This window comes from Pelophylax lessonae (genome assembly GCF_965119305.1).
Source record: "Pelophylax lessonae genome assembly, chromosome: 6".
Taxonomy (NCBI): domain Eukaryota; kingdom Metazoa; phylum Chordata; class Amphibia; order Anura; family Ranidae; genus Pelophylax; species Pelophylax lessonae.
In genome coordinates, this window is record NC_138773.1 from 29966974 (window position 1) to 29992019 (window position 25046).

Sequence of the window (25046 nt, forward strand, 5' to 3'; positions counted from 1 at the left end):
TGGACCCCAGGGTATTTGGCAACGAATCACCGCATGACCAAGTTCAGGACGTGTGCCATGCATGGCACGTGTGTAATTTTGCCCTGTTTCAGCGCACTCAGCAGACTGGCATCATTGTCGCACACCACTTTACCAACTGTCAAATTGAGCCGTGGCAGCCACTGATCTGCCTGTAAACGCAAAGCTGAAAGGAGTGCAGGACCAGTGTGGCTCTTGGCTTCCAGGCACCACAGACGCAGCACAGCATGGCAACGTCTCACCTGGCATGTGGAATAGGTTCTGGGGATCTTGGGCGGCGCAGCGGAAGAGACAGTAGCAGCGGAAAAGGAGGAGTCAGCCGAGGAGGAGAGGGAGGATGGAGTAGGAGGAGGAGAAGAAGAAGAGGCAGGCCTGCATGCAATCCATGGCGGTAAAACCAAATCTACACAGGTGCCACAGGTTACATGCTTGACAGCCGTCAGAAGGTTCACCCAGTGGGTAGTAAAGTTAGATACCTTCCCTGCCCATGTTTGCAAGACCACGTGTCTGTGGTCAGATGTATCTTGGCACAGACACTGTGTGCCAGAGATACATTCGCTTGCCACTGACTATTACCATATAGCTCTGGAATGCCCTTCTGGGAGAAATACAGTATTTCCTTCCTGGGACCTTCCATTGTGGTGTTCCAATGGCCACAAATTTCCGAAAGGCCTCAGAGTCCACCAGTTGATATGGCAGTAGTTGGCGGGCTATCAGTTCCGACAAGCCAGCAGTCAACCGTTGGGCAAGAGGGTTATCCGGCGTCATCATTTTTTTACGCTCCAACATTTAGGCCACAGAAGCCTGCCTTTTTCCAGAACAACGTGAGGACGGCATGATGGAAGGTTGAGTGGAGGACAATTGTGAGGAGAGAGGAGAAGGAGAAGAGGCTGGACGGTGAGAGCCTGGAGTGTGGCTTTGTGGGTTCTGACGGCACTGGGCTCGGTGATGGGAGTCCAGGTGCCTTCTTAGGGCGGTCGTCCCTAGGTGAGTGTTGGGCTTACCGCAACTTATGCGTTGACTGCAAAGGCTGCAGATGGCAAAACTATTTTCAGCAGCGGACACATTTAAAAAAGCCCACACTACGGAGCCATGTGCTGGCGTCCTGGGAGCGCCAGATGTGACTGTGCATGGTTGATGGCTCGCTCCTGATACATTAGCAGTCTGCTTTGTCCCTCCTGCGCAATGTAAGTTCCGCCTGCTTCTCCTCCCTGTCTGCTGGTCCATCTCTCCCTCTGAACTCCTCTCCTCTTCCTCTCTTTTGGGCGCCCACATGATGTCCATAGACACGTCATCATCGACATCACCTTCCCCACCACTAACATTCGAGATCTCGGAGTAGGCAGCAACAGCGGGGACCATCCTCCTTTGGCTGATCTGGGTACTGTCGTCAGACTGCTGGGGGGTGGCTGTTGCTACCTCCTCTTCCTGATCCAATGCCAAGAATGGCTGCGCATCGCAAATGTCTTGTGATGGTTCGGAAGATAATTCCAGTGACTCAAGCGGAGAGGGTATATGGTGGTGGTGGTGGTGTTGGTGGTGGTGTCTTAGGGGGTGCACACAGCAGAGAGTGAAGAGGGTGCAGATAGAGAGGATGAGAGGGTGCAGAAGAGGAAAGCTGAGTGAGCCACTCAACCAAGTCTGGTGCGTCCTTTGACGTAACCGAACGCACCTTCTGAAACTTCACACTTTGGCTCCGGCCTACTGCTCCTGCCCTACCCCTACCACCCCTGCATAAGGGCCTGTCTCTTTCTCTGCCTGTCATTTTTTAAATTACCATGTGACAAAAGTCTCTAGAGAAGCGCAGTATATGTGAAAGAAGGTATATAACACCCCGCTTTAATCTGTGGTTTTGGGGACCACTGGTCTATCACACCAGTTCTACAAAAAATTGGCCAGTAACTGTTGTCACTGTGTGTAGCTCAGGTAACGCAGCAAAAGAGGCAATATTGTTGAAGGACACAAATACACTGTTATGAAAGTATACTGTTAGATAATACCCCACTTCAATCTGTGGTATTGGGGGGCCACTGGTCTATCACACCAGTTATACAAAAAATTGGCCAGTAAGTTTGGCACTGTGTGTAGCAGAGTTTACACAGCAAAAGAGGCAATATTTTTGCAGGACACAAATACACTGTTATCAAAGTATATTGTTAGATAACACCCCGCTTCAATCTGTGGTATTGGGGGGGGGGCACTGGTCTATCACACCAGTTCTACAAAAAATTGGCCAGTGTAAAATGTTGCTGATATTAAAAAATATCTGTAGCGTCTGTTCAGGCGTTGTGTTCAAATAGTTCATTAGCCAGGCTTAAACAAAGTGTGATTTTATTCAAACACACTTGGCACATCAAGCATAAATACAATGTAAAAAGTATAACAGTTCAGTACATTGTAAGTAATAAGAAGTTTGTGTCCTGCTAACTCTGCTTCCAAAAAGTGACTGAGAAACAGCTGTTGTAGTTAGGTTGAATGTGTAGGCTTAAAGAAAACAATGAAATGAGGTTTCAATATGTGTGTGTCGTTATTCCGTGTGAAGGTGGTGTGTCAGTGTCTGTATGTGATGTCCTGCCATCTGGGCTCCAGGACACTGTCTTTATACTGTTTCAGACCGTCAAGACTCATAATGCAGTTATGACCTAATACAGTTTAAGCTAAATGTGTGATGCCCATATTAGTAATAATTCCTAATATGTATATGACCAAAACGCTGACTTAGACTTGAACTACTTTGATTGACAGAAACACATAGTAGTAGTCTTGAAATACAACATAGTATGAAATGACCTGTTCTATAGTCAAAATAGATAACCTTTGTGACATGTACATTCTTTTACAACTGTAACCAAACTTACTAATGGATAATCAATTTCAATATTATGTATATATATATATATATATATACATATATACACATATCACAACACACAATTCTTTACACTCTATTAAACAGTTAATTTACTTAAATAAGTAACTTAAATACTAACTCTATTATAGATAACCCATTATTCTTGACATGAAAGATATGTTCACGTGTCTAGTTAAGTATGTCTCAAATATCTCTGAAGCTATATCTGACAAGTTAGCCACTGACCTATTGACCTCTCAAGCAATGAATTCTGGTCAAAAGAAGGGAGACAACTGGACAAGATGACATTCAAACTCCTATATTAGGATCTGACCTTATGCCAAGGCTCCCAGTAACAAGGGTTAAAAGAGAACCTGCATAATTGCAAAATCCATGATAAAGCCGAATTAATAAAATAATTCTACAATCCCCCCTAAATATAATTTATTATATTACCTAACTCACGCACACTCCATTTATGGCCCTTTCATTCACATTCTTGAATCAATTGCTCCAGATGTATCATTGTTCATTACTTGATCAGTTAAGCCAGAAGTAACTCTTCGACTAAATACACCTGTCATCATTTCTTCACCTTTTTTCATTTCTTTCTTAATTAAGTTATAAAATCGCTTCATTCTAATCATAATACAGATTTGAAATAAAATACATAATATCATAATACTAAATAAAATCACTAACGGATGCAATAATATATTTCCGGCTGCAGTAGTAACTGAAGATTTTCCCCACATCGATACAGTATGTTTAAACCTTAACCACCATGAATGACCTGAAAACTCAAACCAATCATGCTCTATTCCTTGTAAATTTCCCTGTTCATGCTTAAATTTAATCTCTGCTTTCTGAAGTTCTTCAGATAAAGCAATCAATAATCCTTTATCTTTTTGTATGATATCAGCCCATTCCCTCCATGGGAATTCATCTACTTGAGATATATTATATTGTATAGGAAGAACACTTACATTTCTCATAAGCATATTCGTTAAATTAACTCTGATTCCATTTATATTGATTCCTGTAAGGTCTCCCTCTATACAATACAAACCTCGACTCAAAATTTCTGTTTGTGTGCAGGATAAGAAAAAAGCTTTTACTGTTTCAGTGTTAGTCATAACTTGAAAACAGACCTTCCTTTTTCCTACTGGAGTAACTAAGTCTAAGGAAGTTTTTAATTTCTCTATTCTTGCTGAACACAATGAATGATTATGAAAACAAGAATGAAAAATACCTTTGTCCTGTTTAGGCAAACAGATTACTTTTGACTGAAAATGTAAACAAGAAGATAAATCTAGTTGTTCTGGTTCCGAATTATTATTATTCAAAACGAAATCTGTAAACTGTAATTGATAATACAACAACTGAGTATCACTAACTGGTAATCCTAAGACTGTAATTGGAACCAATATTTGTTCTCTCCCAGCTATAGGAATCATTGAGGTACTAAAGCATTCATGCTGATCACATCCTACCCATTTGTTTACCCATAAATCTGTATGATTTTTTGCAAACACATATTCATTAGGTAGATTTTGTAAAATACCTAGAGGGGTTATACCACTTTGAAAAGCTTGAGCTATTATTTTAAAATTGGTGGAATACTCTGTCTGTATCTCTAGACATATCCTGGCTATGTGGGAATGTTGTTCACTGTCCATCAAATTCAAAGTTATATTTTGTAAATGGACTATAGATGGGCCTATAACTGTAGCTGTCTTTATTATCATGTTTTCTAATATTTGGTTTAAATTTCTCTGGACTTTAATACTTTTACTTCCCACTAAGCCTGCTGTTTCTAGATCAGACTTTAATGTATTAATATCCATACTATTGGTAATACTTCCAATAGTACCAACTCCTCCAAGGATACCTTCTACAATACCTCGTTTATTCCTGTTAACATTTTTACTACTAATTCCAAACCATTTATTGATACCCAATTCCATACTAGCTAAATACTCTAGACATTTAGGATACCTTGATGAAATTTTCCATTCAGAAATGTTAAATTTCCAAAGCATAATAACAAAATGTCCTTCTCTTAAGAGATGTCTGGATTGGAAATGATTAATTTGAAAAGGACTGGCAGCAATAAATTTCCCATTAGTACACTTCGTTTTTTCAGGGGATAAAACAATAACATTGCTAATATTACATTTCATAGGATAATTTCCTAATGATATGCAACACTCATATATACCTGAGTCATTTAGAGTTGGACTAGTGTGATAATAAATAAAACTATTATCTGTCCAATCTATATTTCCAAAATTACCCTTCCGAATTATATTAGTTGAGCTATGGAAAAGACTACCCAACAACTCACCATTTTTCTTCCAAGTTAATAGTGAATTTTGAGGTATATATATTTGCGTAGTGCATCTCAAAATTAAATCATCTTTCCCTTCTGTAACATTAAGAGATTGCGGAGATACCTTAATATCTGGAATAATCAAATCAACAACTGTAATAAACACCTTTACATTGACTTGAGCTAAACCTCTTACTATTTGAAAATCCCATGTTCTGTTTACATCTCCTATTTCATCTCCTGCAATTTTTAAATGTTCAGGATCTACAAACTGTATGTAATTTTGTGTTAAAAACCAAATATCTGATTTGGATCCTCCTACAGAAGCAATATGTATCCTATCTGTTGTTAAATCGCCAGTCCAAGTTGTTGACTCATTTCCTTTTAAAACAATAACCCAGAATCCCATATTTGTTAAACTACATTCATATGTACCAGTTTTGTTATTATGTAGATATGATCCTTGCATTTTTGTAAATTCTGTTTTGGATTCTATTCTGGCATGTATCTCAATAGTGTTACTTTGATAAAAATATAGTTCCATGCAACAAGTAGTCCCATAACCTATGCAAATGAACCCATATATATCGTTGCTTGTGTCAAAGTTACTGTATCTTGGAAAATGTCTCTTATTCCTGGATAGTAGTAAGTCACTTTTATGCAGGGTCTCAGTCTGGTTTTCTTCTGCTGAGCTGGAAAAAGTCTTGTAAGTTTGTAAATAGAAGAATGTCATTAAAGAAAAAAGGAGTCCTGTGATGATGAATTTCCTCCCTTTTATGTATTTTCTTTCATTCTGATTTTCTGATGTTTTCTTTATTTCTTTCGGAGTTTGTTGATTCTCCATATTCGATTATCGGATTCCGTAATCTGCTAAAGAAATGCAATATCATTATCTTGGCATAAACAATTTGCATTGATCAGTGTGAACCCATATTTTTTGTTGTCTCCGTGCATTTTTTGCAGAATTGAGAGGCCTTTGGACTTGTATCATTACTCCTAATGTGTCCAAAATCTCAAAGGGACCTTCCCAATTACTTTGCCACGGTCCGGTTTTCCGGAAAGTTTTAATCATGACATGTCCACCTATCGCAAACTTTGAGGAGTGTGGAGGTATCATTTTCTGCATATGAGAAGCTGCATGTGGCAAAATAGTGTTCAGATTGTCTTGCAACATCTGTAACCATTTGGTTCTCTCAATTGCTTCTTTCTGCGGAGTAGACAAAAAAGGTTCGTGTGGAAATACCAGAGGCATTTTCCTACCTGTCATTAGTTCAAAAGGACTGTATTGTGTAGATGAGGATGTTGTACTCCTGATACTCATTAGAACAAAAGGTACGGCATCTACCCATGAACTACCTTTGTCCAGAAGCATTTTTGCAATTCTGGACTTGATAGTCCTGTTCATTCTTTCTACAATACCTGCAGATTGTGGATGGTATGGAACATGAAATCTTTGTTGTATTCCCAAAATTTTGCACATTGCTTGCATTATTTTACCTGTAAAATGCGTTCCTCGATCTGAACTGAGGTTCATAGGGATTCCCCAAGTGGGAAAAACATGATTAATCAACATTTTTGCAGTTGTTAATGCATCATCTGCGCGCACCGGTAATATCTCTGTCCATTTTGAAAAAACGTCTACGATTACGAGAGCAAATCTCAAACCGTTTTTTCCTGTTGGCAGTGGTCCTATATAGTCAATTTGTAATGTGGACCATGGACCATTAGCTGGAGGAACTCTTTGTAAGGGAGGTTTTTGTCCCTTTGGTCTGGGGTTTACTTGAGCACAAATTAGACAAGATTGAATTACACTGTCTACAGTTTCTTCCATTTTTTCCCAGAAAAACTTCTCTCTGAGAACCTCAAGTAACTTCTGCTTACCTACATGGCCTAAGCTTTCATGATTGTATTTTGTGAATTCCACCTGCAAATGTTTTGGTATAACAGGACGCAGAATTCCGTTTAAGTCATGACACAAAATCCCGTTTTCACAAACAAAGGGAGATTTTGGATCAACCTGAGAAGCAGAAAGGGATTGATCCTTTTTCTGTTCTTCTGCAAATGAAGGAATCTGTGTATCTGTCTGTCTGACTACACTCACTGAAACTGCTTCAGATGGAATCTCTGACTGTTCAATAACAGCTGCTTCTTTTGCTAATGTGTCAGCTGTCCTGTTACCAATGCTTAACTCATCATTGTCTTTTTTATGAGCTGGAACTTTCACAATAGAATAAACACAAGGGTTTTTCTCTGCTAGTGTGAAAATTGATTGTAGTGTTTCTTTATGTACCAATACTTTGTTTGAGGCATCAACAAAACCTCTTCTTTTCCAAATTGGCAAATAGTCAGTAAGAGAACGCACAACATATGAACTGTCACTATAGATTACTAGTGGACCGCGGTTCTCTTCATTGTTTACAGTCAGTACTGTTTCTACGGCTAACAGTTCTGCTTTTTGGGCTGAAAAATGTCCTGGAAGTCTGTGCTGTATGGCATATCCTCTATTTGGATACGAGATTGCATAACCTGCAAAATACTCTCCTGAAACACAGTATCGTGAACCATCCACAAACACTGGTTCATCAGTCTTCTCTGCTTCTCTGCGAAACAGAGGAGAGTAGGAATCTTGGACCTCACATGAACACTCATGTTCCAATCCATTATATTCCATCAACTGAGGAAGTACATACTTTGCATTATGTTCAACCTGGATCTGTTTAGGTGATAAAGCCAACAACCATTGTGAAAATCTTTGATTTGAAACACCTGGAACATTTTTCTCAAGGAGAAATTTCAAGGTGGAATGAGGTGTTTGTAAGACAATTTTGTTGAATCCTACAATGTGCTCAGTTGCTTTTACTGCATAGTGAACTCCTACCAATTGTTTCACACATGTGTCAAAACCTTTCTCGACTGGAGTTAAAATCCTAGAGAAATATCCCAAAATCCTCCAATTTCCTCCTTGTAATTGAAGCAACACAGAAGAAATTGCTTTTTCAGATGTATGCACCTGCAAAGCAAATGATGCTTGTCTTTCTACTGTAGCTAGGGCTGGTGCAGTCTGCAAAGCTTTCTTCAAAGATTCAAAAGCTTGTTGATGAACTTCAGTCCAAGGACCAAAACCATTTTCCTCATTGTTTTTCAGAAGTTCATACAAACATTTTGCTTTCTCAGCAAATGACTCAATGAACTCTCTTGAAAAATTCACTAATCCTAGGAACTGTCTTAGAGATTTAAATGTAGTTGGTACAGGAAGTGCGGCAATAGCATTAACCCTTTCTTGCAAAGGTTGACGTTTTCCCGGACTGATCTGAATACCGAGAAACTTCACCTCGCGTTTCATGAGCTGTACTTTACGAGTATTCAGCTTGAGACCTGCATCTTGCAACAGATCAAACAATTCTGCCAAAAGAGTTAAATGCTCTTCCTCACTTTCAGAGGACAATAAAATATCGTCCACATACTGTAGAATACAGTCTGGCCTAGAGAATTTTGATAAGACTTTCGCTAAAGCTTGATGAAATACACTTGGGCTAAGATGGAGGCCTTGAGGAAGACGATTGAAGGTATATTGCTCGTTTTGGAATGAAAATGCAAATTTATATTGACAACTTTTGGTTAAAGCAATCGAAAAAAATCCATTTGCAATGTCAATCACAGAGAACACCTTTGCTTTTGCATCAATTCGGGACATTATGTCAGGTGTTTCTGCGACTAATGGGGCACAATTTGGAGTATATTTATTCAGCATTCTGAGGTCAACCAGAAGCCTGAATGAACTAGGATCATCTCTTTTAGGTACTACCCATAATTAGTGTTGAGCGAACACGGACTGTATTATTCGTGTTCGTACCGAATAATTGGATTTTTTTTACCCGAACACGGACACGGACACTTTACTGTATGTTCGGGTAAAAATCCGTGTTCGGTCGTTTTATTTCCGGGTTTTGCATACTTTGGCGCTCTTTTCATGGCGGGCTTTCAACAGCCAATCAACAATCGTTTAACTGGTGTGCCTTAAGCCATCCCAGCCATGCCTGCAAATGTCTTAGTAGCTGTGATTGGCCGTCTGAAGCATGTGACCAAGTCTTTATAAGTTCGAGGCAGCCGCCGCAGCAGCGTCATTCTGCTGCTTAGCTAAGGGACAGAGCACACATCAATGTGCTGGCTGCTGATTAGGGAAAGATAGGCAGGAAAAAACCATTTGTGTCCGGATAGAATTGAGGGACAGGTCGGAGTGTTTAGGCAGGGCGAGTTGTAGGCATTTTAGGGATAGAGTCTGCTGAATTATAGGGTCAGTGTCTTCTACAAACTACAATCGATATTGCTGTGTGGGGGGTGGGGTGAATCTGCACTCAATCCTGATCTACGATCTCTTCTCAATCCTGTTAGGGACAGAGTCTGCTGAATTTTAGGGAAACTGTGTTCTACAAACTACAATCGATATTGCTGTGTGGTGTGGGATTGGAGATAGGCAGGTGTCAGTGATCCACATCCATTTTTCTGTGTGTGAGCTGCAGTGAACACAATCTTTTTGGGCTGCAGTGAACACAATCTTTTTGGGCTGCAGTGAACACAATCTTTTTGGGCTGCAGTGAACACAATCTTTTTGGGCTGCAGTGAACACAATCTTTTTGGGGTGCAGTGAACAAAATCTTTTTGGGGTGCAGTGAACACAATCCTTTTTGGTGTGCAGTGAACACAATCTTTGTGGGGTGCAGTGAACAAAATCCTTTGTGGGGTGCAGTGAACACAATCTTTTTGGGGTGCAGTGAACAAAATCCTTTTTGGGGTGCAGTGAACAACATCCTTTTTGGGGTGCAGTGAACACAATCTTTTTGGGGTGCAGTGAACAAAATCCTTTGTGGGGTGCAGTGAACACAATCTTTTTGGGGTGCAGTGAACACAATCTTTTTGGGGTGGAGTGAACAACATCCTTTTTGGGGTGCAGTGAACAAAATCCTTTTTGGGGTGCAGTGAACAAAATCATTTTTGGGGTGCAGTGAACACAATCTTTTTGGGGTGCAGTGAACACAATCTTTGTGGGGTGCAGTGAACACAATCTTTTTGGGGTGGAGTGAACAACATCCTTTTTGGGGTGCAGTGAACAACATCCTTTTTGGGGTGCAGTGAACACAATCTTTTTGGGGTGCAGTGAACACAATCTTTGTGGGGTACAGTGAACAGAATCTTTGTGGGGTGCAGTGAACACAATCTTTGGGGGGTACAGTGAACACAATCTTTTTGGGGTGCAGTGAACACAATCTTTGTGGGGTGCAGTGAACACAATCTTTTTGGGGTGGAGTGAACAAAATCATTTTTGGGGTGCAGTGAACAACATCCTTTTTGGGGTGCAGTGATCAAAATCCTTTTTGGGGTGCAGTGAACACAATCTTTTTGGGGTGCAGTGAACAAAATCCTTTGTGGGGTGCAGTGAACAGAATCTTTGTGGGGTGCAGTGAACACAATCTTTGGGGGGGTACAGTGAACACAATCTTTTTGGGGTGCAGTGAACACAATCTTTGTGGGGTACAGTGAACAGAATCTTTGTGGGGTGCAGTGAACACAATCTTTGGGGGGTACAGTGAACACAATCTTTTTGGGGTGCAGTGAACACAATCTTTGGGGGGTACAGTGAACACAATCTTTTTGGGGTGCAGTGAACACAATCTTTGTGGGGTGCAGTGAACACAATCTTTGGGGGGGTACAGTGAACACAATCTTTTTGGGGTGCAGTGAACAACATCCTTTTAGGGTGCAGTGAACACAATCTTTGTGGGGTGCAGTGAACAACATCCTTTTAGGGTGCAGTGAACACAATCTTTGTGGGGTACAGTGAACAGAATCTTTGTGGGGTGCAGTGAACACAATCTTTGGGGGGTACAGTGAACACAATCTTTGTGAGGTGCAGTGAACACAATCATTGTGGGGTGCAGTGAACACAATCATTGTGGGGTGCAGTGAACTCAATCTTTGTGGGGTACAGTGAACACAATCTCATACTTCTGAAGATTTGAGGGTGCTGCCTGTTCCATACTCCCCCTACTCCTCATCTAGCCTTTTAGGGGTACAAACAATAGTAATTGGGGCCTAGTGTGGTTGTGTACGTGTGATATACATACACTTTTTTTGGATCATATTTTCTATTCCGCTATTTAATCAAAAACCTTTGGGGATCAGTTAAATTGGGGGATAGTCTGTGTTGGTACGTGTGAGAGAGATCCACCTTTCCAAGTTGTTGGGGTTCATCTCATACTTCTGAAGGTTTGAGGGTGCTGCCTGTTCCATACTCCCCCTACTCCTAGCCTTTTAGGGGTACAAACAATAGTAATTGGGGCCTAGTGTGGTTGTGTACGTGTGATATACATACACTTTTTTTGGATCATATTTTCTATTCCGCTATTTAATCAAAAACCTTTGGGGATCAGTTAAATTGGGGGATAGTCTGTGTTGGTACGTGTGAGAGAGATCCACCTTTCCAAGTTGTTGGGGTTCATCTCATACTTCTGAAGGTTTGAGGGTGCTGCCTGTTCCATACTCCCCCTACTCCTAGCCTTTTAGGGGTACAAACAATAGTAATTGGGGCCTAGTGTGGTTGTGTACGTGTGATATACATACACTTTTTTTGGATCATATTTTCTATTCCGCTATTTAATCAAAAACCTTTGGGGATCAGTTAAATTGGGGGATAGTCTGTGTTGGTACGTGTGAGAGAGATCCACCTTTCCAAGTTGTTGGGGTTCATCTCATACTTCTGAAGGTTTGAGGGTGCTGCCTGTTCCATACCCCCCCTACTCCTCATCTAGCCTTTTTGGGGGAAAAACAATAGTAATTGGGGCCTAGTGTGGTTGTGTACGTGTGATATACATACACTTTTTTTGGATCATATTTTCTATTCCGCTATTTAATCAAAAACCTTTGGGGATCAGTTAAATTGGGGGATAGTCTGTGTTGGTACGTGTGAGAGAGATCCACCTTTCCAAGTTGTTGGGGTTCATCTCATACTTCTGAAGGTTTGAGGGTGCTGCCTGTTCCATACCCCCCCTACTCCTCATCTAGCCTTTTAGGGGTACAAACAATAGTAATTGGGGCCTAGTGTGGTTGTGTACGTGTGATATACATACACTTTTTTTGGATCATATTTTCTATTCCGCTATTTAATCAAAAACCTTTGGGGATCAGTTAAATTGGGGGATAGTCTGTGTTGGTACGTGTGAGAGAGATCCACCTTTCCAAGTTGTTGGGGTTCATCTCATACTTCTGAAGGTTTGAGGGTGCTGCCTGTTCCATACCCCCCCTACTCCTCATCTAGCCTTTTAGGGGTACAAACAATAGTAATTGGGGCCTAGTGTGGTTGTGTACGTGTGATATACATACACTTTTTTTGGATCATATTTTCTATTCCGCTATTTAATCAAAAACCTTTGGGGATCAGTTAAATTGGGGGATAGTCTGTGTTGGTACGTGTGAGAGAGATCCACCTTTCCAAGTTGTTGGGGTTCATCTCATACTTCTGAAGGTTTGAGGGTGCTGCCTGTTCCATACCCCCCCTACTCCTCATCTAGCCTTTTAGGGGTACAAACAATAGTAATTGGGGCCTAGTGTGGTTGTGTACGTGTGATATACATACACTTTTTTTGGATCATATTTTCTATTCCGCTATTTAATCAAAAACCTTTGGGGATCAGTTAAATTGGGGGATAGTCTGTGTTGGTACGTGTGAGAGAGATCCACCTTTCCAAGTTGTTGGGGTTCATCTCATACTTCTGAAGGTTTGAGGGTGCTGCCTGTTCCATACCCCCCCTACTCCTCATCTAGCCTTTTAGGGGTACAAACAATAGTAATTGGGGCCTAGTGTGGTTGTGTACGTGTGATATACATACACTTTTTTTGGATCATATTTTCTATTCCGCTATTTAATCAAAAACCTTTGGGGATCAGTTAAATTGGGGGATAGTCTGTGTTGGTACGTGTGAGAGAGATCCACCTTTCCAAGTTGTTGGGGTTCATCTCATACTTCTGAAGGTTTGAGGGTGCTGCCTGTTCCATACTCCCCCTACTCCTAGCCTTTTAGGGGTACAAACAATAGTAATTGGGGCCTAGTGTGGTTGTGTACGTGTGATATACATACACTTTTTTTGGATCATATTTTCTATTCCGCTATTTAATCAAAAACCTTTGGGGATCAGTTAAATTGGGGGATAGTCTGTGTTGGTACGTGTGAGAGAGATCCACCTTTCCAAGTTGTTGGGGTTCATCTCATACTTCTGAAGGTTTGAGGGTGCTGCCTGTTCCATACCCCCCCTACTCCTCATCTAGCCTTTTAGGGGTACAAACAATAGTAATTGGGGCCTAGTGTGGTTGTGTACGTGTGATATACATACACTTTTTTTGGATCATATTTTCTATTCCGCTATTTAATCAAAAACCTTTGGGGATCAGTTAAATTGGGGGATAGTCTGTGTTGGTACGTGTGAGAGAGATCCACCTTTCCAAGTTGTTGGGGTTCATCTCATACTTCTGAAGGTTTGAGGGTGCTGCCTGTTCCATACTCCCCCTACTCCTAGCCTTTTAGGGGTACAAACAATAGTAATTGGGGCCTAGTGTGGTTGTGTACGTGTGATATACATACACTTTTTTTGGATCATATTTTCTATTCCGCTATTTAATCAAAAACCTTTGGGGATCAGTTAAATTGGGGGATAGTCTGTGTTGGTACGTGTGAGAGAGATCCACCTTTCCAAGTTGTTGGGGTTCATCTCATACTTCTGAAGGTTTGAGGGTGCTGCCTGTTCCATACTCCCCCTACTCCTCATCTAGCCTTTTAGGGGTACAAACAATAGTAATTGGGGCCCAGTGTGGTTGTGTACGTGTGATATACATACACTTTTTTTGGATCATATTTTCTATTCCGCTATTTAATCAAAAACCTTTGGGGATCAGTTAAATTGGGGGATAGTCTGTGTTGGTACGTGTGAGAGAGATCCACCTTTCCAAGTTGTTGGGGTTCATCTCATACTTCTGAAGGTTTGAGGGTGCTGCCTGTTCCATACCCCCCCTACTCCTCATCTAGCCTTTTAGGGGTACAAACAATAGTAATTGGGGCCTAGTGTGGTTGTGTACGTGTGATATACATACACTTTTTTTGGATCATATTTTCTATTCCGCTATTTAATCAAAAACCTTTGGGGATCAGTTAAATTGGGGGATAGTCTGTGTTGGTACGTGTGAGAGAGATCCACCTTTCCAAGTTGTTGGGGTTCATCTCATACTTCTGAAGGTTTGAGGGTGCTGCCTGTTCCATACTCCCCCTACTCCTCATCTAGCCTTTTAGGGGTACAAACAATAGTAATTGGGGCCCAGTGTGGTTGTGTACGTGTGATATACATACACTTTTTTTGGATCATATTTTCTATTCCGCTATTTAATTTAACTGGGCCTCCATGCGAGACCTGTGTGCCTTGTTGCGCTGTTTTGAGTACTCCACCAACATGGCCAGTGGCAATGACGCCGTTCTCAGCTTAACTATCCCACTTCTATGCCTCCTTGAAAAAACAATTCGGGCGATGATGGAAGAGGATGTGGCACAGGATGAGGAGGAGGAGGAGGATGAAGAGGTAACATTTCCAAGGCTTTCAGGGCAGTCATTCGCAAGGGGCTCCGAGGGTGGGTTCCTGCACACGCAAACGCCAGGGACGCAATTGTCCAGCAGGGGCACAGTTCTGGAGGATGAGGAGGATGAGGAGGAGGAGGAGCTGGAGGAGGAGATGGAACCATGTTCACAGCAGGGTGGCACCCAGGCCAGCTCATGGCCATCACTGGTGCGTGGCTGGGGGGATACAGAGGACACGGACGATACACCTCCCACAGAGGACAGCCTTTCGTTGCCTCTGGGCAGCCTGGCACACATGAGCGATTACATGCTGCAGTGTCTCCACAACGACCGCCGAGTTGCCCACATTCTAACTTGTGCTGATTACTGGGTGGCCACGCTGCTGGATCCCCGTTACAAGGACAACGTACCGTCCTTAATTCACTCACTGGAGCGCGATCGCAAGATGCGCGAGTACAAGCGCACGCTGGTAGACGCCATGCTGCTGGCATTCCCATCTGACAGCGGGGCCACAGTGGAAGCACAAGGCAGAGGAGGAGGAGGAGGAGGTCGCCAACGCAACCAGGGCACCGCCAGCACCTCAGAAGGCAGGGTTAGCATGGCCGAAATGTGGAAAAGCTTTGTCAGCACGCCACAACAAACAGCAGCACCAGCAGCTCAGATGGAACGTCTTAGCAGGAGGCAGCATTTTACCAACATGGTGGAGCAGTATGTGTGCACACGCCTACATGTAGTGAATGACGGGTCTGCCCCCTTCAACTTCTGGGTCTCCAAATTGGGCACATGGCCTGAGCTTGCCCTTTACGCCTTGGAGGTGCTGGCGTGCCCTGCAGCCAGTGTATTATCTGAACGGGTATTTAGCACGGCTGGGGGCGTTATAACAGACAAGCGCAGCCGCCTGTCCAGAGACAATGTGGACAAGCTCACGTTCATTAAAATGAACCAGGCATGGATCCCACGGGACTTTTCCGTACCTTATGCAGAATAGCAATGGATACCGACCTTACCCACCCATTGTTCCATTTTTGCTCTTTCTCACTCTTTTGGGGTGTACCCTCATTTAAAATTTTTGAAAAGAAGCAGTGTTGGCTACCTCGTCCTCCTCCTCAGGGCCAGATTAATGTAGGGGCTATTGGAGCTGCAGCTCCAGGCCCCTACCTTTTATATAGGCCCCGGGTTGGCCATATTCACTGTTACCGCTCTTCTGTCACTTGTAAACACAGAAGTCTGGCTTCTATGCTCGCTTCCCCAGGCAGCACCCTCAGAACCTCCCCACTCAGCGTGAAGGCCGGACAAGGAGGGACAGTTGGCGATGCATGGATGTGTTTATGGGCTTCAGAGACAGCATCCCATGTTGAATTAGGCATGCATGGCTGCACCCTTCCTCCTCTGGGTGCATGGCAAGGCACGGCCCTTAAGGCCCTTCAAAATCCTCAGCACCAAGCCCATGATGCTGTTAATCCGGCCCTGGTCCTCCTCCACCGCCGCTTCCACCTACACCGCCCATAGGTGTGCGCAGCCTATTGCATTAAGGTGTGCACCCCAAAGTTGAAATACACATGCATGTGTTTGCCAGCAGGGAGAGTAATGTATCGGGGCCATGTACCTGTAGGCAAGGAGAAATAGAGCAGAGCAGGTCCCAGGGAGATCTTTCCCATCTCCTCACTGGCAATGCTATGTGCCCTAGGTGATTAGGGTGTGCCCAGGCACACCCAGCACACCCTGTGCGCACGCCTATGTCACCGCCACATCCACCACCACCTCAACCTCCCTCCTGCTCCATATGGGCCTCGTCCTTCAGAGATGAAGAAGAACATTGTTTTATTTTTCTGTTTTTTTTTGTTGTTTTAAGTTATTTCCCTATCCACATTTGTTTGCAGAGCACTTGCCATGCTCTTAATTACGTTTTGCTGCCATTTGCAGCACTCTAGCCCTTTCCTTTGGTGTTTTAGAGCCATTTTAGTGCCTTAAAGTTCGGGTCCCCATTGACTTCAATGGGGTTCGGTGTCCGGGAAAAGTTTGGTAAAAGTCCGGGACACGGACCCGGACTTTTTTTTAAAGTTCGGCCGAACCCGTCGAACACGGACATCTAGGTGTCCGCTCAACCCTACCCATAATGGATTGTTTGTAACTGAATTTGTTTTCCTAATAATGCCTTGTTGCAAAAGTTCTTGTATTACAATTGACACTGGTTCAATTGACTCCGGTGGCAATTTGTATTGTTTCTGAGCTGGTGGGTCACGTCCTTGCACATCCACTTCAACATCTTTGAACAAACCTGCCTCATTTTTACCTTGGCTCCACAGATTTTTGAATGATTTGACCAAGTGTTCTAGCTCCTGATTGTCACCGACATCTGGCCACTTATGGTCTTCAGCAATCACTTCAGCTAAACAAATGCTGCCGACTTCACAGTAATCTGCTGGGTCAATTACCACAGGCTTACGATTAATGGAACCTTTCCAGATAACACTGTTACCTAGGTCAATTATCCAACCTCTTTGTTGAATGACATCTGTACCAATAATGTTCTCTGCACCTTGACAATACCAAATATCAATTTCAGTATCTAAATAACCAGGAACTTCGAATGAAACCTGTTTACACTTAGAAGCTTTAGAATTACCTGATCCATTAAATCCCACAACTGTGCAAATAGCTGCGTCTGTCTCAAGAGGTAGTCTTACACCAGTAATTGAAATTTCAGCACCTGTATCAATTAGGAACTTAAGTTTTTGCCCATTCAATTTTTTTTTTTTTTATCAACAAAGTCTTTATTGCATTACGTCATAGAATAGAATACATAAAAGTATGCATACTTGCAACATGAAAATGTACAACATGAAAATGTAAGAGGAACAATACAGCTGGGTTAATAAACAGGTATCAAACTGACACCATGTAAAACATCCATCACTGCGACAAGAAAAGCTGAGGGGCACAGCGAATACAGACATCTGACATGTATCTCATACTATAGGTGAGAATAGATGCAGCGCCGTCCCAACTATGAGGGGCAGCTGCGACACCCCTAGCAGATGGACTGAGCAGACAAGCAGCATCATCAAGGTGACACACACGTCTCCGGAGCCTGGACCCACCTATCCCATATCTTGTTATACTTGGACGTGCATCCTCTATGGGTATAGACCAGTTTCTTATAGGGCAGAGTTGCATTGACCTCCCGGAGCCAGTCCTGGAAAGAGGGGGGTGAGTCCCTCATCCAGCGGCGTGCTATACATTTTCTGGCGAGAAACAGTGTCTCATGTAAAAACAGGATGGTGTATTTATCTGTGCTAACATCAGGGGGTATCCCCAGTAAACAGAATTTCGGGGCCAATGTCAAGGGGGAGCCCATGGTGTCATGTAGAAATTTAACCACCTGCCCCCAAAAGCCCTGAACCACCGAACAGGTCCAGAGCAAATGGTAAAAGGTGCCACGTTCCAGCCTACACATGGGGCATTGACCAGAGGTCTCACTGCGATAGGTTGCCACCATCACCGGCGTCAGGTAGGCCCTGTGAAGGACATATAGTTGAGTTAATCGGTCTGAAAGCTTCGGGGAAACTAGTTTACAATTATCCAGAGCATCCTCCCACTCCTCATCATCAATTATCCCGACATCTCCCTCCCATTTAGTTTTGACCGCGTACGCCAAGACCGTAGACGCCGGGGTAAGTAGGGCATTATACATATGGGAAATAAGTTGTTTAGACTCAGACCCCATCAGCACCTCCAAAACCGAGACCGGGGCCAAGTCCTGTACAGGTCGGGGGAATTGAGCAGAGAAGGCATGTCTGAGCTGAAGGTAGCGAAAGAACAGGTGATTAGGGAGATCGTACTGCCCCTTTAGGGCGTCAAAGGATTTAAGGACACCATTGGCGACTATGTGTGCTAGGTATGTGATTCCATACTGGGCCCAGACATGTGCATCAGGGATGGAAGCGATTTCGGGGAGGCTGACATTATGCCACAACGGCGTATGCGCATGTAGCGCCGGAAGACCCAATTTAGTGGCTACCACGTCCCAGACCCTCCGGTATTGAAACAGCATGGATGTCCTGTCCCCGCAGGACTCCACCCCCCGTATGCCCATTAGGATCAGTGACAACGGATCTGCAGATGCACGGGCCCAGGCAGGAGCGAGGAGGGCCAGGAACCTCTCCCTATCGGAGCTATGAAGATAGAAAAAGTGGGACAGCTGCGAAGCCAAGTAGTATGAGTTAAAATCGGGGAGAGCCAAGCCTCCCAGGTCAGTGGGATTCTTAAGCTTTCGCCAGGCCAACTTGTGTCTACTGGAACCCCAGATAAAGGGCTTAAGGATAGAGTCTATCTGAAGGAAAAATTTGAGAGGGAGGTAAATTGGGGAGTGCCATAGAATGTACAAAAGTTTGGGAAGTAATACCATTTTCACAAGATTAATGCGGCCACGCACCCCCAATGGGAGACGCGCCCATGTCTGCGTCTTGGCCTTTAACAATGCAAACAGTGGTTGTAAATTATCTGGTATGTAGTCTTTCGGAGAATTGGTCACCTGGATCCCTAAGTATTTAATGCGGTTCACTACCTGCAAAGGGAAACGCGGGTCAATGGGGAAGGAAGATATATCGTCAATGGGCAGAATTTGAGACTTATCCCAGTTAATCTGTAGTCCCGAAAAGCGGCCGAAATGTTCAATAAGAGTCAATGCAGTGGAGAGGGAGGCACCCGGGTCAGCCAAATACAGCAGGGTGTCATCCGCGTACATTCCTATCTTTTCCTCTAGGCCACCCACTCGAAGGCCGCACACATCAGGATGGGACCGGATCGCTATCGCCAGCGGTTCGGCCACCAACGCGTATAGGAGGGGGGAGAGGGGGCAGCCTTGACGGGTACCCCTAGTAAGAGGAAACCCATCCGACTGCCTCCCGTTAGCCAAAACCCTTGCCATTGGTCCCTGGTAAAGTATACGAACCCACCGGATAAAATTGGGGCCGAAGCCATAACCCTCCAGACACCGCCATAGGAAGCCCCATTCAACCGAGTCGAATGCCTTTGCCGTGTCTAGTGACACAACCACTCTGGAACCTGCATTCTCATGATCAGCCTGTAGATTCATGAACAGACGCCTCAGGTTGAAGGAGGTATTCCTGCCCGGCATAAAGCCCGATTGGTCCATATGGACAAGCGACAGTATGACTTTGTTCAGGCGGATAGAAAGGACCTTGGCCAGGATCTTAACGTCCACCTGTAACAGGGAAATCGGACGATAAGAGGCGGGCTGATGAGGGTCTTTACCCGGCTTGGGGATCAAGACAATCAGGGCTTCCCGCATAGAGGGAGGTAACGTGGAAGAGTCGAATACGTTTTCAAACATAGATAGTAAATGCGGTACCAGTACCTCAGAATAGGTGGAATAAAATTCTATAGGTAACCCGTCTGTGCCCGGGGACTTAGACCTGGGAAACCTGGCCATAGCCTCTGTGATCTCCTCCTGTGAGAGCGGGGCCTCAAGGATCGCTAGTTGCTCTACCGTCAGTTGGGGAAGAACGTCCGGGGACAGGTATGAGGAAATCGGGGAGTCATCGGTCGGTGCAGTAGAGGTGTATAGATCGCTAAAAAAGTCCCGAAATCGATCCGCCACCTGCCCAGGATCAGACACAGGGGGTCCATTCGGGGGGTGTAAAGTAATCACCACCGGGGGTCTATCATTGCAGTGCACAAGATAGGCCAAAAGTTTGCCTGCCCGTTCACCGTGCTCATACAACCTCTGCTTTTGGAAAAAAAGGGTCCTACGGGCTTTCTCATATTCCAACTGTTCCACTACTCTGGTCAAAAGTTTCAGCCGATCCGCGCCAGCGGGCGTCGGGTCGGCAGCGTACTCCGCCTCTGAGACAGCCAGGGCCCCTGTCGCCTCCACGTGAGCCTGAGCGGAATTTGCCTTAATAGCGTTGATAGTGGCCGTCAGAGTGGACCTAGCATGTAGCTTAAAGGTCTCCCATACCGCCAAGGGGGAGGCTGAACCACCATTGTCAGCAAAAAATTGTTGCCACCTGGCGGACATGTCGTCCCCCTCAGGGATAAGGGAGAGCCAGAACGGATTCAGCCGCCAGGCTGGCCGAACTCGTTCACTGCAGACCTGAAGCGTGACCCAATAGGGGCTGTGATCCGAAAGGCTACGGGCCGCGAAGCCCGCGTCCAATAATCTAGGGAGTAGGAAGGGAGATATAAAAATCAAGTCAATACGGGACATGGAACTATGGGTGGCAGAAAAACAAGAGTATGCCCTGAGCGAGGGGTATTTCACCCTCCAAGTGTCCAGCAAATTAAATTCCGCCATCAACCGTGCAAACCTGGTAGTCGTGTGCAGCGGCTGTGTAGCTCCAGGGGCAGACAGCCTGTCCAAGCTGGGATCCATGGTGTTGTTGAAGTCCCCCAACCAGATCGCAGGTATACGGGGATGCAACACCATGAAGTCCAGGCCCTCAAGCAGAACGGAGGCCGCAAAGGGAGGAGGAACATAAAAGGCCAACAGTAAATAAGGTTCACCATACAACAGTACCTCCAGAAACACATATCTTCCCTGTGGGTCTATCAGGGACCCCCGGAGCTCAAAATGCACTGACTTGGCAACCAAGACCGCTACACCTCGGGAGTGGGACGTGAACATAGAATGGAACGTCCAGCCTATCCAGGGGCGCTTCAGCGCCCGCTGGAGCGTACCGTCTAGATGGGTCTCCAGTAGGACCATAACGTCAGCCCTGAGGCGCCTCAGGGCATCAAACACCGCTGATCTCTTGAGTCTGTCCCTCATGCCCCTGACGTTCCAGGTTAGGAGTTTAAGGTGCGCCATGGGGGGAAAATTATCATAACAGTGTGCAGGAGCTCCGGGGGTGCCCCTCGGCCCAGGCATCCACCCATTGACAGTGCTGAAAGAAAACACATGGCAGTAATGATAATAATCGGAGGTATACCCAGCAGTACAGGGATGAGCAAAACAAACACAAAAATGCAATACATGTTCCTCAAAACGAAAAAAAACAGAGCATAGAATGACAATAAAGACCACCCACCCACCCACCCCGCCCTGCACCCACCCCAACTGGTGCGGGCATGTTGAATCCCCAACCAACCAATCAACCCTTGCAGGTCCCACCAAAAATGGAAAAAGGAAAAGAACCAGAGCAGCATCAGAAAAAGTGGGGAAGGGCTCCCCCGCCGCGCACGGCGGCAACAGTGGGATGGCTGGTGCATGTGCCTAACATAGGCAAACATAAAGAGCGAAACTTCGCTGGGTAGCAGTGCATGCGTCTAGGACAATAAGTGAGAGACTTCCGTGACTCCGCCAGGGTGTGAGGATAAGGTTGCCTATGCCGGGTAGAGAGGGGCAAAACGGTGAAAAAAAAAAAAATCTCAATCAAATAAACGTTCGGTCCCGGCCATAAAAGTCAGAGGAGAAGTAAGAAGAGAGGAGAAAAAAAAAAAAAAAAGGGGAGGGGAGGAACAGCCTCCCCGCGTTGGAGCCGAGATGTCACTAACTGATACAGGTGCCTTCCAGCTTGATCCCAAATCCAGGACAACAGGCAGGGAAAATCCAGGGGGTACATAGCGGAGTCCTCCAAGGCAGATAAGGGAAAGAGCAATACACGAGTTCCGGAAATCCAGTGAGGGGTCAGTGCACAACAAGGAGTAAGAGGCAGGAGGTAGGCTCAGCCCCGTGCCTCAAGATGTTCCAGCCAGGATATAACTGCCTCCGGGTCATCAAAGAAATGTACTCTGTCATCTCCCTCCACGCGGAGGCGGGCGGGGTACAACATAGCATACCTGATGTTTTTGATGCGGAGCCTGCGCTTTGCTTCCAGAAAGGTTTTGCGCTTTTTCTGAACATCTGCAGAGAAGTCAGGAAAAATAGCTAGTCTGCCGTTCCCAAAGGGGATATTGCCTTTCTCCCGGGTTAAGCGGAGCACAGCATCCCTATCTCTGAAATTGAGGAATTTAGCTATGAAGGTACGGGGGGGTGCTCCCTGCGGCGGTGGTCTGCCAGACAGGCGATGTGCTCTCTCCACCACAAAAGTTGGAGAGAAGGCTTCCCGGCCATAGGTGTCAATGAGGAGTTTTTCCAGAAAATCCGACGGTCGAGCCCCCTCTGCCCCCTCAGGCAGACCTATCAGCCGAATGTTGCATCTCCTCAGTCGATTCTCCATATCGTCTTGCTTGAGCAGGAGCTGAGTGACTTGAAGCTGAAGACGATCTGAGGAGTTTTGCAGGGGGGGCAGGGCATCCTCCACAGCGCCGATCCGCTGCTCCGTCTCAGTCACCCTCTCCCTCACCTTCTGGAGGTCCTGGCGGACCAGAGATATATCGATTTTTACCTCCTCAATCCTGCAGGTCAATGTAGCCTGGCACTGTGAGATAGCCTCCAGCACCTTAGCCGTCTCAGCTCCCGTCCCGCTCGCCTCCGGTCTCGCCTGGACGCCATCTTGTGCCTGCAGGTCCTTGTCAGTTCGGCGGAATTTCTCCAGCTTGGCGGCCGAATCCAGCGTCTTTTTCGGCGGGGACATGTTGTAGGGTGTCTGGGGCTCGAGCGGGGGTGTCGGGGAGGCTGAGCAGAATCTTAGAATGCAGGATGATTGTTAAAAGGAGTGTATGCCGGCGGAGCTGCTCTCACCCACGTCCTATTCCATGCCGCTCCAGGCCACGCCCCTGCCCATTCAATTTAGCTTTAATGTAGGGACGCCCACTTTTGTCTAGACATATTGGTGTTACATATTCTAGATGATGGGACTTTATTTCCTTTTGTTTTCTAGTCAGGGGGTTGGTAATAATGGATTTGAATCAACAGTGGCTGATTGCAAGCTCTTTTCACTCATACCATTGCTGATTGATAATTCTCTGATTTGTTTTATCAGAGGAGCATAAGGAGAAGAAGATTGAGTTATATTTGGACGAGGAGGTGCGGATGGTTCAAGAGGTATAAGTCCATTTTCTTTACCTATGTCTCTTGACTGTTTCATCTGCATATCCCTCAGGAATTTTTTACATTGCCAATTGAAATGACCAGGGTTTTGACAATAGTAACAAGTAATGGGATCTCTCTTTCTCATTTGCTTGTACTTGTCATTTCTAGTAGCAACAGTCAGTCCTGTCTTAGTTGGGGTATGACTATTCCTATTTAAAGTGTCATTATGAACTAGAGCGATCTTGGACTTAAGATTGCCCTGTTTCATTTGTCTTCTAACTTTATCAATGAAGCTAGCAGCTTCTGACAAAGAAGTCTTATCATAAGCAATCGCTAATGTAGTTGGGTCAAGATATTTAAACTTTTTCACAAATAAATGTATCATTCCAGTGTCATTTTCATCGTCAACACCAAAAATCATTTTGTATGCCTTTGAGAATTTAATTTTAAATTCAAAGGGATCCTCTCTAATAGATGTCTGTAATGCATCTATTGTGTCAATTGACGGAACTTCCTCACCTGTTGTGCATAGTATCAATTGTCGTAATCTGTCAGATTCGTCACCATGTCTTTCCTGTCCATTAGCATCAATAAAAGGTGATTTTGTTAATCGTCGTGCATAGTGTGCAGGTAACCAAAGGTAAAATATATGATTACGTTGCTCATCTTTCAAATTGTATCTGTCAGTGTATGACTCAAATATATCTGCGTTAAAAAATGCATCGCAATTTAAACTGTATGATGGAATTTCCTTTAAAACTTTCATTAATTGGTCATGTATTTTCAACTTTAATTTTGCTGCACGGTCTAGTAATTTTTTCTTCCTAACCTCTGCGTCATCCTCACCGTCATTGTCTCCTATTTCCGAAGTATCCGGAATATATGAAACTTGCGTTTTTGACGTAGATGCAGTCTGTCCATTTGTTATAGTAGAAACCTGTCTACTGTCATTCTGTTGTTGTGACAAAACATTTGTTTTTGAGTTAATTTGTTCCTCAAGATCCTCTATATAACTACAGAAAATTTCACAGTTTGGACAATTAAGAGAGTCTTGGGACAAATTTTCATGAATCCCTGTGTTCTGTACAGTGTTACATTCTGTCTGTTGTAATGTACTAATACTTTTGGCAGGTAAATTAACATTAAGTAGCATTTTGTTGAAAATTCTTACCAACTGTAAGATATTAGAGATCTTCTTACTCTGTTTGTTTACAGTAAATTTAGATTTGTCTATCTGAACATTAGCTTGTAAACATTCCTTGTACATATATGCCCATAAATGACTGTCATTTGG

The 25046-nt window shown here is 44.3% G+C and overlaps 2 protein-coding genes across 2 annotated transcripts in view; both read right to left on the minus strand.

Moving 5' to 3' along the window:
* LOC309558513 (uncharacterized protein) overlaps positions 1 to 25046 on the minus strand; it is a gene marked incomplete at both ends in the record, with an annotated part of 379547 nt that overhangs the window by 209766 nt on the left and 144735 nt on the right. The window lies entirely within an intron of this gene.
* LOC309557648 (uncharacterized protein) lies at positions 3361 to 5745 on the minus strand (the record flags this gene model as incomplete). Its single annotated transcript, XM_082260438.1, has 1 exon — positions 3361 to 5745. One exon carries the CDS (start codon positions 5743 to 5745, stop codon positions 3361 to 3363), a length of 2385 nt encoding a protein of 794 aa, XP_082116564.1.